The following is an 18,870-nucleotide window of genomic DNA, read 5'->3' as shown; positions in this document are numbered from 1 at the left end:
GGCAGGAGAATCGCTTGAACCTAGGAGGCGGAGGTTGCAGTGAGCCGAGATCACGCCACTGCACTCCAGCCTGGCGTCAGAGCGAGACTCCGTCTCACACACACACAAAAAAAACCAAATAAATAAAAACTCTGTAATGTTATATTTGAAGAGAAAATACTAATGTAAACTTATGATTATTTTTCTTCTGAAAAATACATACTTCCTGGTTCTTTCCACTGAAAAGGCTTAGAAGCAATTATGCTTAATTACCCCAGGCAGCAACAAATGCACCTAGCACTCAGATCGTGATTCTTAAATGCCATTTCCACTGAACAGAACCAGGGTCAAATAGGCCTGAGAACTGATTAGTAAACCAGACATCCTTTTAGTGGGGAATTCAGAAACCAATTCAAGGAACAGCTAAATCTAAGTCTCAGACAGAAAATATACAAGAGGGGCCTGGACATCTTGATGTTGCCAGAAAGTAAGGAAACTACTAAAAACTAACACCAAAAGTACATAGAAGCCATCCTAAACAGGCAGTCCTAGACAACAACAACAACAACAACAAAAACACAAAAACAAAAAAACATAACCATATAAAGGGTAAAAAATGTAATTATTTAAAATTAAAAAAAAAATCTCATTGAATACCCTAGAACTTGGCCACCAACATCTTACTATGAAAATTAAAAGAATTAAACCTGTATTCTGCTTTTCCCATATTTTTGTATGATCTGTATTTCTTTTTTTTTTTTTTTTTTTTTGAGACGGAGTCTGGCTCTGTCGCCCAGGCTGGAATGCAGTGGCGTGATCTCGGCTCACTTCAAGCTCCACCTCCTGGGTTCATGCCATTCTCCTACCTCAGCTTCCCGAGTAGCTGGGACTACAGGCGCCCGCCACCATGCCTGGCTAATTTTTTTTGTATTGTTAGCAGAGAAGGGGTTTCACCGTGTTAGCCATGATGGTCTCGATCTCCTGACCTCATGACCCGCCCGCCTTGGCCTCCCAAAGTGCTGGGATTAGAGGCGTGAGCCACCGTGCTTGGCCCTATGATCTGTATTTCAAGTCTATTAGATCATCCTGTTGATGAGGAAAAGTTTTTTTTGGTTTGTTTTTTGAGACAGAGTCTTGCTTTGTCACCCAGGCTGGAGTGCAGTGGTGCGATCTTGGCTCACTACAACCTCCATCTCCCAGGCTCAAGTGCTCCTCCCACCTCAACCTCCTGAATAGCTGGAACTACAAGTGTGCACCACCTTGCCTGGCTAATTTTTGTATTTTTTGTAGAGACAAGGTTTCACAATATTGCCCAAGCTGGTCTCGAACTCCTGGGCTCAAGTGATCTGCCTGCCTCAGCATCCCAAAGCATGAGCCACTGTGCCTGGCAGGAAAGTTATCTTTATAGAAGCATTTCAGCTCATCAAATGCAGAGGTAATAATACAATTGAAAAATCGGACAGGCATGGTGGCTCACGCCTGTAATCCCAGCATTTTGGGAGGCCTAGGTGGGTGGATCACCTGAGGTCAGGAGTTTGAGACCAGCCTGGCCAACATGGTGAAAACCCATCTCTACTAAAAGTAACCAAAAATTAGCCGGGTATGGTAGCACATACCTGTAGTCCCAGCTACTTGGGAGGCTGAGGCGGGAGAATCACTTGAATTGAGGAGGCAGAGGTTGCAGTGAGTTGAGATAGTGCCACTGCACTCTAGACTGGGTGATAGAGCAAGACTCTGTCTCAAAATAAATAAATAAAAAAAAATAGAACTGGAAAAATCATCATTTGCGGCCGGGCATGGTGGCTGATGGCCATAATCCCAACACTCTGGAAGGCCAAAGTGGGAGGATCACTTGAGCCCAGGAGTTTGAGACCAACTTAGGCAAGATGGTGAGATGTTTCTACCAAAAAAAAAAAAAAAAAAAAAAAAGTCACATGTGGTGCTGCGTGCCTGCAGCTGTTAGGGAGGCTGAGGCAGGTCGATCTCTGGAGCCCAGGAATTCAAGGCAGCAGTGAGCTATGATCACACCACTGCACTCCAGCCTGGGCCATAGAAAGAGACCCTCTCTCTCTATAAAAAATAAATAAAATTTTAAAAATTAGCTAAAACATGGATCACATAGTGAGACCTTGTCTCTATCAAATATTAAAAAATTAGCCAGGCATGGTGGTGTGTGCCTGTAGTCCCAGCTACTCAGGAGGCTGAGGCAGGAGGATCACTTGAGCCAGGAGTGTGAGGCTGCAGAGAGCCATGATGGTGCCACTGCACTCCAGCTGGGAGACAGAGACTCTGTTTCAAAAACAAAAAAGTTAGGGTATGGTGGCTCATGACTGTAATTCCAGCTACTAGGGGGGCTGGGGCAGGAGGATCGCTTAATCCCGGGAGGTCAAGGCTGCAGTTAGCCGTGATTGTGCAACTGTACTCCAGCCTAGGTGACAAGAGTGAGATTCTGTCTCAATTAAAAAAAAAAAAAAAACAGCAGCAGCAGCAAATCACCATTTGCCATTTCAACTAAAATGATTAATTCAGGCTATGATCATCAATGGATAAAATCACTTGATAAAAAGAACTTTACAAATGAAGGAACCAGGCTGTCATTACCTGAACCCAGTGATCACATCAGCCTTACTAAAAATAGGAGAGCCAGACATCCTGTTTCTCCAGATGGGAGGCAATACACAGTTTACAGTAACACCTAAAGAGCCAAAAAAGTTGAACCTAAATCTAGTCAAGGCATTTAAAGCTAACTTCCATTTAACAAAATAATGAAAACAACGAAGATTAAATAAGAGGTTTCCTGACTCTCGGCCAGTGAATAAATCTTTCCACTATACCACTACTAACCTCTCTGACCCTCAGGACAAATAGAAACTGCAGCCTTAAGACTGATTTTCCTTTTTTTGAGACAGACTCTTGCTCTGTCGGCCAGGCTGGAGTGCAGTGGCGTGATCTCAGCTCACTGCAAGCTCCGCCTCCTGGGTTCACGCCACTCTACTGCCTCAGCCTCCCGAGTAGCTGGGACTACAGGCGCCCGCCACTGTGCCCAGCTAATTTTTTGTATTTTTAGTAGAGACGGGATTCACTGTGGTCTTGATCTCGTGACCTTGTGATCCACCCGCCTCAGCCTCCCAAAGTGCTGGGATTACAGGCGTGAGCACTGCGCCCAACCAAAGACTGATTTTCAAAAGGCACTGATATGATTTGGATTATATGTCCCCTCCAAATCTCATGTTGAAATGTGATCCCCAATGATGGAGGTGGGGCCTGGTGGGAGGTGTTTGGATAATGGGGGTGGATTCCTCATGAATGGCTTGGTACCCTCCTGATATGGTTTGGCTGTGTCCCCACCCAAATCTCATCTTGAATTGTAGCTTCCATAATTCCCACGTGTTGTGGAAGGGACCTGGTGGGAGATAACTGAATCATGGGGGTGGTTCCCCCATACTGTTCTCATGGTAGTGAATAAGTCTCACGAGATCTGATGGTTTTATAAGGGGAGACCCCTTTTGCTTGGTTCTGATTCTCTCTTGTTGCTACCATGTAAGAATTGCCTTTCAACCTCCGCCATTATTGTGAGGCCTCCCCAGCCACGAGGAACTGTGAGTCCATTAAACCTCTCTTTCTTTATAAATTACCCAGTCTTGGGTATGTCTTTATCAGCAGCGTGAAAATGGACTAGCGTGAAGTAGTTGTTAGTGCACACAAGAGCTGCTTGTTTAAATGAGCCTGGCACCTCCTTCTCTCTCTCTTGCTCCCTCTCTGGCCATATGACATGGCTGCTCCCCTTTTGCTTTCTGCCATGAGTAAAAACCTCCTGAGGCCTCACCAGAAGCCAAACAGATGCGGGTGTCATGTTTATACAGCCTGCAGAACTGTGAGCCAAATATAAATTACCCAGTCTCATGTATTCCTTTATAGCAACACAAAACAAACGAACGCAGGCACCTTTCTCCATCCAAAGCATTCAAAAACCTTAATTTTGTTTTCTCTGTCTGCTCCCAGACTAGAACTAAGCAGCCAAAGTGAATGCTTAGCACACTCTCGGGGAAGCACAGCTCTGTCTTGCACCAGTGCCAGACGCCACCAGAACAGTGGCACAGGCAACCGGATGAAGACAAGACATTCCTCTCCCAGCAGTGTAACACCATCACAGGAACGGTTCTGTCCGGATGGCTGACTACTGCTGGAAAGAAACCTGCTCAATTTTAAATCTGCCAGCCACTTTTTAAAGTTGCTGGATCTCACAATGCCAAGTATAAACAGTTACTTTTTTGATCTGCGTCTGGAAGAGTGCATGCAAGCTTAATTTTGTAAATTAAACCGTATTTACTTTAAAAAGCAGGGTGATAGCAGAATCTAAAAAGAATCTTATTGAGACTTAGGTAAGGTAAGGCTTAAGTTCCAATTTTATTCCTGCTCTTCAGATCGTGTTTGCATTCAGCAGCTTGCCCTTGTCATTGTTAAAATGGCCATAAAATGTGAGAAAAAGTCAAGGCAAACCCTGACTGCCTGACCATACCGATAAGAAAGGTCACGAGCATAGTCACCTCAAAGACTGAGCACTGTAGAGCATGCCTTCTTCCTCAAGGCCAATGATACTTCAGATACCAGATGGTTTCATTTTTCAATTGTGGTCCAAAGAGAGGGTTGAGTTGGGCCAGAATTGCAATCAGCCAACTAAAAGAAGGATGGGAGAGAAACAACAACAAAAAAGTGGTGAAATCGTGTTGGAGCATGACCATTTTCAATTAGCATGGAAAAAGTACACTAGCAAAACTTAAATCTACTGCATTCACACCAAACCTTCCACATACATTGTGCTAACAGCAGCATGTCTGATAACAAAATGTTTCCCAGGACGTAGCCTGCCTTCATCTTGAGACCTATCACAAAGCAGTGAGGCTTGTCACAGTAAGTCTCTAACTTTTCTCTCATTACCTGATTATCTTTCCAAGTATCCAAGATTTCCTAAATTCATGATATCTTCGCTTCAAAGGGTTTTCACTTAATCTTAATTTATCATCATCACAACTTCCAACCTCAGGGAAAATCTGTCTTATTTTATCCATTCTCCAAATGTTAAGACCCACAACCTATATGACACACCCATTTTTACTGGTACAGGCAAGGTTTGATTGCAGCTTATCATCTTCCAATTAGAGTATAATATGTAAGGTCCCCTTTTCTAATCCCCATCACCACCAAAATATGTAACACATCCTACTGTGGAACTTAACAGAGTGGGCATTTACCTTCTCCCCAGTTTACTTCAGAATCTAAATAACGAGGTATTCCTCTGTATTACAGACTAACTATAAAGGAAGTACAATGGTGTCACATCTTACTTCAGGGTTGTTGTTTTTTTTTTGTTTTTTTTTTTTTTGAGATGGAGTCTCGCTCTATGGCCCAGGCCAGACTGCAGTGGCGCAATCTTGGCTCGCTGCAAGCTCCGCCTCCCGGGTTCACCCATTCTCCTGCCTCAAGCCTCCCGAGTAGCTGGGACTATAGGCGCCCGCCACCGTGCCCAGCTCATTTTTTGTATTTTTAGTAGAGATGGGGTTTCACCATGTTAGCCAGGATGGTCTCGATCTCCTGACCTCGTGATCCGCCCGCCTCGGCCTCCCAAAGTGCTGGGATTACAGACGTGAGCCACCGCGCCCGGCCTACTTCAGGGTTAAAAGTGAAAAATAGGTTGGGTGTGGTGGCTCATGCTTAAAATCCTCGCACTTTGGGAGGATAAGGATCACTCGAAGCCAGGAGTTGACGACCAGTCTGGGCAACACAGTGGGAACCTGTCTTTATAAAAAAATTTTAAAAATTCACTGTGTTTGCTGACTTGCATTTGTAGTCACAGCTACCCAGGAGGCTGAGGTGGGAGGACCCCTTGAGCCTGGGAGTTCAAGGCTGCAGTGCTATAGTTACATCACTGCACTCCAGCCTGGGCAACAGAGCGAGACCCTGTCTCTAAAAAAAGAAAAGAAAAATAGCATAGATTTACCTTTAAAATTTTCTTATATTGCTCACAAAGTTCTGTATAAAGGGTCTTATATATGATACGGTAATTCATATGCCAAATAAAGTTTGAGAATCACTTAGCTCAGACAAAAGCAAAGAACAAAAAAAATGCAAATGTCTGAGTATTCAAACCATTCTTCACTTACTAAAGAAATATTTAATGAGCACCTACTAGGTTCTAGGCCTCAGAAATACAATGGCGAAAAATGAAATGTCACTATCCTCACAGAGCTTACATAACAGAATGTCAGGTGATAACTGTTATGAAGGAAATCAAGCAGGGAGAAGGAATAGAGAATGGCTTGTGGGGGGCATTATTTCGACAGGGTTGTCAGGAAAGGAGGAAGACAGACAGGGGAATGAAGCAGAATACACACTGCCTTTAGTTCCTACTCAAAATCCAGTTGACCATTGAACATGGGTTTGAACCATGCAGGTCGACTTGGATGCCTGGGTCTGCTCATATGCCTGCCTGTCCTGCCTCCACCTCCCTTTCCACCTCCTCCACCTCTTCTGCCTCTACCACACCTGAGACAGCAGGACCAACCCCTCTTCTTCCTCCTCCTCAGCCTACTCAGTGTGAAGAAAACAAGGATGAAGACCTTTATGCTCATCCACTTCCACTTAATAAAATAGTAAACATATTTTCTCTTCCTTATGATTTTCTTAACATTTTCTTTTCTCTACCTTCCTTTATTATAGGAACACAGGATATAATACGTATACAAATTATGTGTTAATTGACTGTTTATGTTATTGGTAAAGCTCCTGATCAACAGTAGGCTATTAGTAGTTAAACTTGGGGGAATTCGAAAGTTATAAATGGATTTTCAACTGTGCAGGGGATCGGAACCTCTAACTTCCACGTTATTCAAAGGTCAACTGTGTATAAATTTGAACTTCTTTCACTGGTGGGCTGTGGTGTGGGCAGGAGGGCAGGGTTAAGGTAAACAAGCCCAACCAACCTCCAACTACCAATCCGGGAGAGTGAAATTTGGTAACATACTGCTATCCTTTCTGCATGGGTGCATTGGGATCTAGGGAATCACTTTCTTTTCTTTTCTTTTTTTTTTTTTTGAGAAGGAGTCTTGTTCTGTTGTCCAGGCTGGAGTGCAGTGGCACGATCTCAGCTCACCACAACCTCCGCTTCCTGGGTTCAAGCAATTCTCCTGCTTCAGCCTCCCGAGTAGCTGGGATTACAGGCACGCGCCACCATCCCCAGCTAATTTTTGTATTTTTAGTAGAGACGAGGTTTCACTATGTTGGCCGGGCTGGTGTCGAACTCCTGACCTTGTGATCCGCCCACCTTGGCCTCCCAAAGTGCTGGGATTACAGGCATGAGCCACTGCACCCGGCCAGGAATCGCTTTTTTTTTTTTTTTTTTTAGACAAAGTCTCGCTCTCATCACCCAGGCTGGAGTGCGATGGCACGATCTCGGCTCACTGCAATCTCTGCCTCCCAGGTTCAAGTGATTCTCCTGCCTCAGCCTCCCGAGTAGTTGGGATTACAGGCGCCTGCCACCACACTCGGCTAATTTTTGTATTTTTAGTAGAGATGGGGTTTCACCATGTTGGCCAGGCTGGTCTCACACTCCTGATCTCAGGTGATCCGCCCATCTCGGCCTCCCAAAGTGCTGGGAGTACAGGCGTGAGCCACCGCACCTGGCAGGGAATCACTTTCTAAGGGTAAGTGGATATATCACTACAGCAGTCTCCTTTTACACTTTCAAGACTTTAAATTTCCCTATAAGCGGGGAACTAGCCAAGCCCCAACTAGGCCATTATCTGGGTGGATCTTTTTTCTTTCATTTACTGTCATTTTTAGAGCTTTTCCAATCAGAGGATCAAAAGGCTGATTCTGATCACCAATGGAGAGATTGCTGGAGAATTAGCCAGCACCACATTAGAAGCTTGTGCCCACAGAAACAAAAGGTGATTTTGTGACAGGAAACATGACACCTGAGGAAAGCAGGCCAAAACAGATAGTTCAAGCTGACTCACTTAATAAACAAAAAGTTCATTCAGATGAGATTTTCTGATCCATCCTTAGAACTAGGGTATTAAACACAAACACAACACTAAGACTTGTAGTTGAGGTTCAATATCATCCAACTGACATTATAAAAAAAGGAGAACAGCACAGGCAGACACACTGAAAAGCTCTGTGACTGCAGTTGACGCTAATGGTGCAGAGCTAAGAGTCATGGAAAATTCCAAACTAACCGAGGACTTCCCCAATCCCGGCAGGCAATACAAGCTGCCTGAAAAAACACTTTCGTAAGAGACTGAGACAACTGGCCAATGCCTAGAAATACTAAAAAAATCCATTAGAATTTAAACTAGCCCCTATCTCCTTTTGTTACCAAGAATATAGCACAGAACGAAAACACCACTTCCCAGCACTTTGTAGGATGTTGTAGCGGAGTGGTTCTCCTCTCCAGCTGCAAATTATAATCACTCAGGGAACTTTTAAAATATACTGATGCTATTTCTGAGAGTGGAAAAAACATTGACTTCTCTTCCTCTGCTTTCACACCACAATAATCAACACAGAAGAGACTGCTACAGCCAAATGTGTGGGGATTTCTCCCCACCAATAAGCACACAATCAATTCTGCAGCGGACTCCAGCTGGGTGTCCTCCAACTCAATCCTGACACTATCTGCCTGGAGGTAGCATCAGATCTCACAGGGTGAGGGCTTGGTTCCACAAGACTGCCCCTCACTTCTGATGCCAATCGCAAGCCCCATGTTGTTCTACCTGTGCTTCTGACCAACTGGCTATAAATCGGGGAGGCTCTAACCTTTCTTAGTTTCAATTAATCTACTAGAGCAGCTCGCGGAGCTCAGGGAAACACGTTTTCTGGTTTACTATAAAAGATACTACAGTCTGGGCATGGTGGCTCACGCCTGTAATCTCGACACTGGGAGGCCAAGGCGGGTGGATCACTTGAGCCCAGGAGTTCGAGATCAGCCTGGCCAACATGGTGAAACCCGTCTCTACTAAAAATACAAAAATCAGCTGGGCATGGTGGCACACATCTGTAGTCCCAGCTACTTGGGAGGGTGAAGCAGAAGAATCACTTGAACCTGCGAGGCAGAGGTTGCAGTGAGCCAAGGTCGCACCACTGCACTTTAGCCTGGATGACAGAGTGAGACGGTCTCAAACAAACTAACAAAAGATACTACACAAGATACTGCTGAAGGGATGGACAGGGTGAGCTATGGAAAGGGGCACAAAGTTCCTATGCTCAACACCAGCCTCCAGGAATAGCTTCCAGCTTTCCCGAACCTCTCAGAACCCTATCCTTTTGGGTTTTTATGGAAGCTTCATTGTGTAGGCATGATTGATTACATCACTGGCGATTGGTGATCAGTTTAAGGTTCAGCCCCCCCCCTTCCCCTATGGTTGGGCTGTGGGGCTGAAAGTCCCAACCCTCTAATCCTTCCTTGGTTCGTGATTAGACCCCATCCTGGAGCTACTAAGGGGCTGCCAATCATCAGTCAATCACTAGCATACAAAGACACATGTCACTTTGGAGATTCTAAGGATTTTAGGAGTTGTATACCAGGAAACGGGGGCAAAGACTAAATTTATATTTCACAATATCACAATTTCACATATAACCTTTCATTTAATTCTTGTACTAGGAAACAGGCAGAGAGAGTCTAAGTGATTGGCCTATGGTCACAATGCTAATTAGGTAGCAGTAGATCCCAGACCAGGAATCAGATCAGATTACTGTTCCCACTTCAAAAAGTGACCTTCTGGAATATTTTAACTGAGAACATTTCAGAAGGCATTAATTTAGCTAAATCTAAATGGAGAATTCAGATAATGAGAATCCATCCACTGAGCACTGATTAAGTTCAACACAAGCCTTTGGTGCCTTTGCTAAAGAATATTGAGAAGAAAGAATGAAGACCCCTTTCTTGGTCAGGTCGGTATTTAGAAACTTTTTTTTCTTCTTATTTACCATTTCTCTGTGTTGGTATCATTTCAAGTCCTCTCTTCCAGTTAGTATGAAATACACAAAGTACTGTTGCTGAGTATAGTCACCCTGTTTTGCAATGAAACATAGAAGGAACTTATTTCCTCTGTTTAATGTTTGTGCCCATTGTATGGGTACCCAACATGTTTGTACCCATTGTGCTACTCTTTATTCCCACAACTTTCCTTCCTTCCCAGTCTCTCATATCTATCATTCTATTCTCCATGTCTTTGACATCAAATTTTTTAGCTCCCACATATAAGTGAGAACATGCGATATTTGTCTTTCCGCACTTGGCTTATTTCACTTAAGATAATGGCCTCTAGTTCCTCCCATGATGCTGCAAATGACATGATTTCATTCTTTTTTTATGGCTGAATACTATTCCATAGTGTACATATAACACATTTTCTGCATGCATTTATCTGTTGATGGACACTTAGATTGATTCTCTGTCTCTGCTACTGTGAATAGCACTGCGATCAGCATGTGAGAATGCAGGTATACCTTTGATATATACTGATTTCTCTACCACTGGATAAATACCCAGTAGCGGCAATGCTGGATCACATGGTAGTTCTATTTTTAGTTTTTTGAAAAATCTCCATACCATTTTCTATACTGGCTGTACTAATTTACATTCCCACTAACACTGTATAAAAGTTCCCTTTTCTCTGCATCCTTGCTGGCATCTGTTATTTTTTGGCTTTTTTTTTTTTTTTTTTTTTTAAGATGGAGTCTCCCTTTACGGCCCAGGCTGGAGTGCAGTGGCATGATCTTGGCTCACTGCAACTTCCACCTCCTGGGTTCAAGTGATTCTCCTGCCTCAACCTCAGGAGTAGTTGGGATTACAGACACCTACCACCACACACAGCTAATTTTTTAATTCTTAGTGGAGATGGGGTTCCACCATGTTGACCATGGTTGGCCAGGCTGGTCTCAAACTCCTAATCTCAGATGATCCACCTCCCTTGGCTTCCCAAAGTGCTGGGATTATAGGCATGGGCCACCATGCACGGCCATATTTTGGCTTTTTAGTAATAGCCATTCTAACTGGAGTGAGATGATATCTCATTGTAGTTTTGATTTGCATTTCCCTGGTGATTAATAATATTGAGCACTGCTGGCCATTTGTAATGTCTTCTTTTGAGAAATATCTAGTCATGTCCTTTGTCCATTTCTCAATGGGATTATTTGTTTTTTTTTAACTGTTAAGTTGTTTGAGGTCCTTATATATTCTGGATCTTAGTACCCTGTCAGATGGGTAGTTTGCAAATATTTTCTCCCATTCAATAAGTTGTCTTTTTATTCTATTGATTGTTTCTTTTGCTGTGCAGAGCTTTTTAGTTTAATATAGTCCCATTTGTCTATTTTAGTTTTTGTTGCCTGTGCCTTTTTTTTTTTTTTTTTTAAGACAAGTGTCTTGCTCTGTTGCCCAGGCTGGACTGGAGTGGCGCAATCACAGCTCATTGCAGCCTTGATCTCCCAGGCTCCTGGACTTAAGCGATCCTCCTACCTCAGCCGCCTGAGTAGCTTGGACCACATGCACGTGCCACCAGGCTTGGCTAATTTTTAAAATTTTTTGTAGAGACAGGGTCTCATTATGCTGCCTAAGCTGGTCTCCAATTCCTGGGCTCAACTGATCCTCCCACCTCAACCTTCCAAAGTGCTGGGATTACAGGTGTGAGCCACTGCACCCAGCCTGTTGCCTGTGCTTTTGAGGTCTTAGTCATAAAACTTTTGCCTAGACCAATGCTCTGAAGAGTTGTCCCTATGTTTGCTTCTAGTTGTTTTATAATTTCAGGTCTTATGTTTAAATCTTTTCTTTTTTTTTTTTTTGTTTTTGAGATGGAGTTTCACTCTTGTTGCCCAGCCTGGAGTGGAATGGCGTGCAATCTCAGCTCACTGCAACCTTCATCTCCCAGGTTCAAGCAATTCTCCTGCCTCAGTCTCTTGAGTAGCCGGGATTACAGGCATGTGCCACCATGCCCAGCTAATTTTTTGTATTTTTAGTAGAGACGGGGTTTCTCCGTACTGGTCAGGCTGGTCTCAAACTCCCAACCTCAGGTGATCCGCCCGCCTCGGCCTCCCAAAGTGCTGGGATTAAAGGCGTGAGCCACCGTGCCCGGCCTTGTTTAAATCTTTAATCTATCCTGAGTTGACTTTTGTATATGGTGACAGAAAGGGTCCAATTTCACTCTTCCATATATGGTTATCAAAGTACACATGCATACATATGCGTGTACACACACACACACACACACACACACACACACACACACACACGCCACTTAAGAAAAAAAACAAGAAATCACAGTTCAAGAAAACTCCAGAGGCCAAGGCGGGCAGATCACCTGAGGTCAGGAGTCCAAGACCAGCCTGGCCAATATGGGGAAACACCATCTCTACTAAAAATATAAAAATTAGCCAGGCACGGTAGCACATGGATGTAGTCCCGGCTACTCAGGAGGCTGAGGCAGGAGAATCACTTGAACCTGGGAGGCAGAGGTTGCAGTGAGCCGAGATCGGGCCACTGCACTCCAGCTTGGGTGACACAGCAAGACTCAAAAAAAAAAAAAAAAAAAAAAAAAAAAAATTACCTGGGAAACAGTCTAGTCTGGTTCATTTGAAATTTCACAGAGGAATTTACCCCCGTAACCCGCTGAGCTTTGTGCCTGCCCCTCTGACTACCTCCTGACTTAAAATTTCCCTTTAAAGCTGATAAACACGCAGAGAACTGGAAGGGAAAAAAAAATCCACTCTGAATTGATGGAAGTGGATGGAGGAAGAGATCATATTCCAATGAATCTATTACTTCATGTGTACAAGAAAAGGAACTAAATGTACCTTTCATGTTTGCCCAAACTGTACCGCATGTCTTCATAACCTGAGGGCCAGCCTTAATAACCAATCTGAGATTATTCAAACAATTAAGGCAGCTATGGTGCAATAATGTCTTCAGAGAACTGCAGAGCTGGAATGGATCTGAGATCAAGTCTAAGTTCTGCATTTTAAAGATGAGTAAATTAAGTCCTAGTGAACTTACTAATACCCCACAGCAAATTAGTGAAGAGAGAAGCTGGAAGCTGGAAGCGGGGAATCCAGGACTCCTGAGTCCCATTATACCAGGCTGTTTCTATAGGCTATTAAAGATGAAACAGGCCAGGTGCGGTGGCTCATGTCTGTAATTCCAACACTTTGGGAGGCTGAGGCAGGTGGATTGCTTGAGCCTATGAGTTTAAGACCAGCCTGAGCAACATGGTGAGACCCCGTCTGTATAAAAAAAATTTTTTTTTTTTCAATTAGCCAGGCTTGATGGCACATGCCTGTAGTCCCAGCTACTCAGGAAGCTGAGGTGGGAATCACTCGAGCCCTGGAGGTCAAAGCTGCCGTGAGCTATGATCACGCCACTGCACTCTAGCCTGGGCAACAGAGCAAGACCCTGTCTCAAAAAAAAAAAGATAAATCAGGCAGCCTAGGGATTCTTCATTTATTCCACAATCATTTAGCAGCGCCATGTTCCATGTCAACCTCTGAGGATGTGAAAAGGAGCTAGCTGAGGGGCCAACCCAAAGGGACTCATGAGCTGTGAGAAATAAACCAAGGAGAGTAGTACAGTATGTTTTTGTAGAGATATGCGTGGGTGCCTTCATACTATAAACGCTCCCTGGCCACTTCTTAGGAGCTCAGCTCTTGGTTACCAGAACTCTCCCAGCATAAACTATGCCCTCGCCACTATACTCAGCTCTCTCAAGCCCTGCTTTGTTCTTCTGTTCCACATTCAGATATAAGAACAGGGAACAAAGGCACAGGTTACTTCCCGGTGACACACAGATTGAGCAGTCTCAGCTTCCCTGCTGGAATGGGGAAGTCTGGCCAGGACCTCTCTTCTGATCCACTGTCCCTCCAGCCAGGGCCATGACAGCAGTGACCTCTGTCGGTGAGCTCCTTAAGAGACAGCAGAAATGCAGGAAAGTGATTTGCACTAGCGCCACTAAAACGACCTCTCATCTCAACTGAATGATAAAAATACTTTCAAGAGGAGCAACATTATTAGATGCTCCTAGAAAACAAGGGATTCGGTATTAGACAGAGTCGGATTTTAATTCCAGCAACACTAAATATCGGTGAACTGAATCCAGGCAAATGTCCTTACAACCCCAAGCCCAGTGTCTCCTGTTGTAAAATGGTGATAATAATCCTTGCCTTAAGGAATTACAATTTAAAGAGATAATATAAGTAAAGTGCTCTATGCAGTGGCTGACAAATAGATGTTCAATAAACACTGGTTATTTCTTCTCTTTCTTTGTAAGACAGCTAAAAATGTATTCAAGCCACAGAATGAACTACAACCTATTTACTTTACAAAGGAGTTTCTCATGTAGCACTGAGTCATTCTCATCTCCACTTCCTCTCCCGCGACCACCCACCCACTCTGTGGCAGGCAGATTCCAAGTCTCTCGAGGTTCCCACCACTCAGTATACATACCCTGTATAAAACTCAGTGAATCTGACAGAATAGTCACTCCATGGTTAGATTATGTTATCTGATACAGCTGGCTTTAACAAAGTGGCTATCCAGGATGGGCACGGTGGCTCACGCCTGTAATTCCAGCACTTTGGGAGGCCGAGGCAGGCAGATCACGAGGTCAGGAGTTTGAGAACAGCCTGACCAACATGGTGAAACCCCGTCTCTACTAAAAATACAAAAATTGGCCAGGCATGGTGGCACGTGCCTGTAATCCCAGCTACTCAAGAGGCTGAGGCAGGAGAATCGCTTGAACCTGGGAGGCGGAGGTTGCAGTGAGCCCAGATTGCACCACTGCACTCCAGCCTGGGTGACAGAGCAAGACTCTCTCAAAAAAAAAAAAAAAAAAAAAAAAAGGCCAGGTGTGGTGGCTCACGCCTGTAATTCCAGCACTTTGGGAGGCCAAGGCGGGCGGATCACGAGGTCAGGAGATCGAGACCATCCTGGCTAACACAGTGAAACCCCATCTCTACTAAAAATACAAAAAAATTAGCCAGGCGTGGTGGCAGCGGCCTGTAGTCCCAGCTACTTGGGAGGCTGAGGCAGGATAATGGCGTGAACCCGGGAGGCAGAGGTTGCAGTGAGCTGAGATTGTGCCACTGCACTCCAGCCTGGGCGACAGAGCAAGACTCTGTCTCAAAAAAAAAAAAAAAAAAAAAAAAAAAAAGAAAAAGATAAAAGAGGAAAAAAAAAGGAACAGGACTCTCCCTGACAAAGACATTTGGAGTGTGTGTTTCAGTCACGAATTTATTGCCTCTCAGCTCTGAACATTAGGCAAATGAAGTGCAATTCAACGTGTGCTCTGTGATAAACAAGTGAATTACTTTATTTCTCGTGTAAAGTGAGCATGCTGTTAAGCTTTCTCAGTAGAGGAAGCTGGAGGGACATTTCAGGCTTAGGCTGGAGGTCGAGGAGTGGGTGTGAGAACATCTGGTGAAGCCTACTATGGCTCGAGGCCAGAACATGGTACCTCTTTGATCTTCTAGCCTTGGCCTGGCAATAACTTCAGAACCCTCTCCACATGTTAAGCAAAGCCCCTGCCCGGCATACATGCCTTGAAGGCCTCCTGCTCGTACAGGGACAGGGACTCCCACTACATCCATGCTCCCGATGACCTCGCCCCCTGCCTGTACTCCAGAAGAGGCCAACTGCTTGCCCAGAAACTCCAGGCAAACCCTGGTCTGGCCAAACCAACAAACTCCTTTGCTATCTGGTGGGCTCAACCATACTTTCTCTAGTGAGGTCTGAATCCCTTCCAAGCCTGTTCTTTGGTTACTCTCCCTCAGTCCTAGGGAACCAAATATAGTTTCTTTATATCTTTTAGTAACTCTTTCGCCATAATAATAATTCTGAAATCTCTCTCAGCCTATTTTGGTGTACGTGGCTACCTAATCCACAAAAGAAAAAAATAATTCTTTATATTTATCTTCCCCTGCTTAACCAACTATGTGCTTTCTATCTCCTTATTGGACTCCAGACTGCTATAGGATGAGATGATTTGACACAAAGGAGATTCTCTTTTCCTGGCTGTGAAAATGGAGGGGCCATATGGCCAGGAATGAAGGTGGCCTCTAGGAGCTGACAGTGGTCCCAACTAACAGCCAGCAAGGAAACTGCTATCTCAGTTCTATAAGCACATAGAACCGAATTCTGACAGCCATGAGAGCTTGGAAGAGGAGACCAAGCTTCTGATTAGAAGTCATAAACATGACCGGCTGCGGTGGCTCATGCCTGTAATCCCAGCACTTTGGGAGGCCGAGATGGGCGGTATGCTTGAGCTCAGGAGTTCAAGACCAGCCTGGGCAACATGGCGAGACCTCATCTCAATAAAAATAAAAAAAGTCATAAACATGTTTTCCATTAACCTAATGCCAACCTATGGCTATTTCACTACCAAAGGAATATACCCTATTTTTGCCAATTCCAAACTTGAAATACCTTTCCTTTTTTCTCTCCATACTTATTTTCTACACCAGACCTTCCAGTTCAAAGTCTAAAATTCCTCTTATCTGCCAAATTATAAAGGAAAAAATTATAAAGTCAGACTAAGAAAAATAAACTTTTCCATATAGCAAGTAATATGCTGGGCCAGGTGCCTAGATTTCCCTTCCCTTCCCCTACAAACAAACATCTCAAATGTATCCATATGAAATTCAAGCAATTCTCAGGCCAAAAAAAACCCCCAAAACCCAACTGAAGGCAGTTACTCAGAGAGGAAGGTGACTACAGGTTGCTTTCTACAGCTTAAGTGTATGTAACAAACAAGATGGACCTGAGCTTCTGTTTACAGATCTCACAGGGCACAGGAAACAGTAGACAAGGCCCAGGGCCCATCCAGAGTAGAGTGTTTGTTTGTTTGTTTGAGATGGAGTCTCGCTCTGTCGCCCAGGCTGGAGTGCAGTGTCGCGATCTCGGCTCACTGCGACCTCCGCCTCCCAGGTTCACGCCATTCTCCTGCCTCAGCCTCCCGAGTAGCTGGGACTACAGGCGCCCACCACCACGCCCGGCTAATTTTTTGTATTTTTAGTAGAGACGGAGTTTCACCGTGTTAGCCAGGATGGTCTCGATCTCCTGACCTCGTGATCCGCCCGCCTCGGCCTCCCAAAGTGCTGGGATTACAGGCGTGAGCCATCGTGCCCGGCCCAGAGTAGAGTTTAATAAAATCTTCACCCCCTCCAAAAACTAGGATCCTAAAGGGTTATATCTTGAATTAAGGATAAATCAATCAGAATTCAAGAGGAAAGAAAGGGAGAAACAGGAAAATCCACAATCATAGCTGGTGATTTTTAGCATCCCTCTTTTCATAATTAAAAGTAGTAGATTAAAAAAAAAACAAAAAAAACACAATAAGGACATAGAAAATTTGAACCATCTTGATCTGATATAGAATACTACAACCAACAACTTCAGAATATAGATTCTTTTCAACTGCACACAAATGGTTGTCAAGATAGTCCATACGCATAAAATAAGTCCCAATCTCAAAAGACTGAAATCTTAGAGAGTATATCTTCTGACCACATGGAATTAAATGAGAAATCAATTAACAGTAAGAAGACATCTGGAACAGCACCAGATATTTAGAAATTAAACACCACAATTCTGAATAACCAATTGGTCTAAGAAATTACAAAAGAAATTAGAAAATATTTCAAATAGAGTAAAATAAAAATACACCTTATCAAAATTTGTGGGATATCACTGAAGCAGTGCTTAGGGGGAATTTTATTGTATTAAATGCTTACACTAGAAAAGACGAAATTAAATCCAAAGTAAGAAGGAAGGAAATAATAACATGCAGATGTCAATGAAATAGAAGGACAAAAAGATACAGAAAAGTAACCAAGATAAAATTTTGATTATTTGAAAAGATTAATAAAATTGATAAATTCCTAACTGCTTCATTAAAAGAGCATCAAAAATTACATTAAAATACTTGATACATTAAAATAACAAGAGACATACTAGGTGCAGTGGCTCATGCCTGTAACCCTAGCACTTTGGGAGGCCAAGGCAGGCAGATCGTTTGAGCCCAGGAGATCGAGACCACCCTGGGCAACATGGCAAAATGCCATCTCTATTAAAAAACGAAACCCCCCAAAATCCAAGAGACATGTGAGATCTCTGCACCAAAAATTACAAAACATTTGTGAAAGAAACAAAAGAAAACCTAAATAAATGAAGAGATCCTATGAGGCTGGACATGGAGATACCAGTAAGATTAGAAAACTCAACATCATTAAGATGTCAGTTCTCTTCAAATTGATATATTCAACACAATCCCAATTAAAATCCCAACAAGTTTTTTTTTTTTCGTAGAAACTGACTAGTTGATTTTAAAATATATGCGGCTATTTTAGAATAACCAAAACAATCTTGAAGCACAAAGATGGAGGACTCACACTTTCTGATTTTAACATAAATCTGCAATACTCAAGACAGTATATTATCATAAGGCCAGACAAAGAGATCAATGAACAGAAGAGGCAATCCAGAGCCAGACTCATAAGATATAGTCACTAATTTTAGATGAAAATGCCAAAGCAATTTCACAGAGAAAGGATTTTCAAAAGTTGATGCAGCAACAACTGGATGTCTATATTGGGAAAACAAAGCAAAACAAAACAGAAAAACAAAAACAAGGCATGACCTGTACCATTTTAGTGCCCACAGCCTTCAGAAGCTGTTAGTCATGCCTAACTGCCAAAACCCTCTCCCCTGCCAAGCTATTGTGGAAAGCGTTCAGGTCCCAGTTCTCACCTAATAATGGAATATAAAAACTAAGTTCAACAGGTCTCATATGTTTCCTTACCTCAATTTTTACCAGCATTTGAAACCTCCCAGGACCATCTATTATG

The 18,870-nt window shown here is 43.5% G+C and overlaps 1 protein-coding gene and 1 non-coding gene across 2 annotated transcripts in view; both read right to left on the bottom strand.

Annotated features, from left to right (window-relative positions):
• ATP6V0E1 (ATPase H+ transporting V0 subunit e1) overlaps positions 1 to 18,870 on the bottom strand; it is a 50,061-nt gene that overhangs the window by 10,155 nt on the left and 21,036 nt on the right. Inside the window, 1 exon segment of the mRNA NM_001132177.2 lies at positions 4,527 to 4,656. Coding sequence (NP_001125649.1) covers positions 4,563 to 4,656 — 94 coding nt within the window. The 3' untranslated portion in view covers positions 4,527 to 4,562.
• On the bottom strand, positions 3,967 to 4,167 carry LOC112133605 (small nucleolar RNA SNORA74). Its single transcript, XR_002915237.1, has one exon. It is a non-coding gene; the product is annotated as a small nucleolar RNA SNORA74 (small nucleolar RNA).

The sequence above is a fragment of the Pongo abelii genome, chromosome 4, assembly GCF_028885655.2.
Source record: "Pongo abelii isolate AG06213 chromosome 4, NHGRI_mPonAbe1-v2.0_pri, whole genome shotgun sequence".
Classification (NCBI taxonomy): domain Eukaryota; kingdom Metazoa; phylum Chordata; class Mammalia; order Primates; family Hominidae; genus Pongo; species Pongo abelii.
Note: the sequence above shows the minus strand (reverse complement) of the source record. Positions and strands in the feature narration are given on the sequence as shown.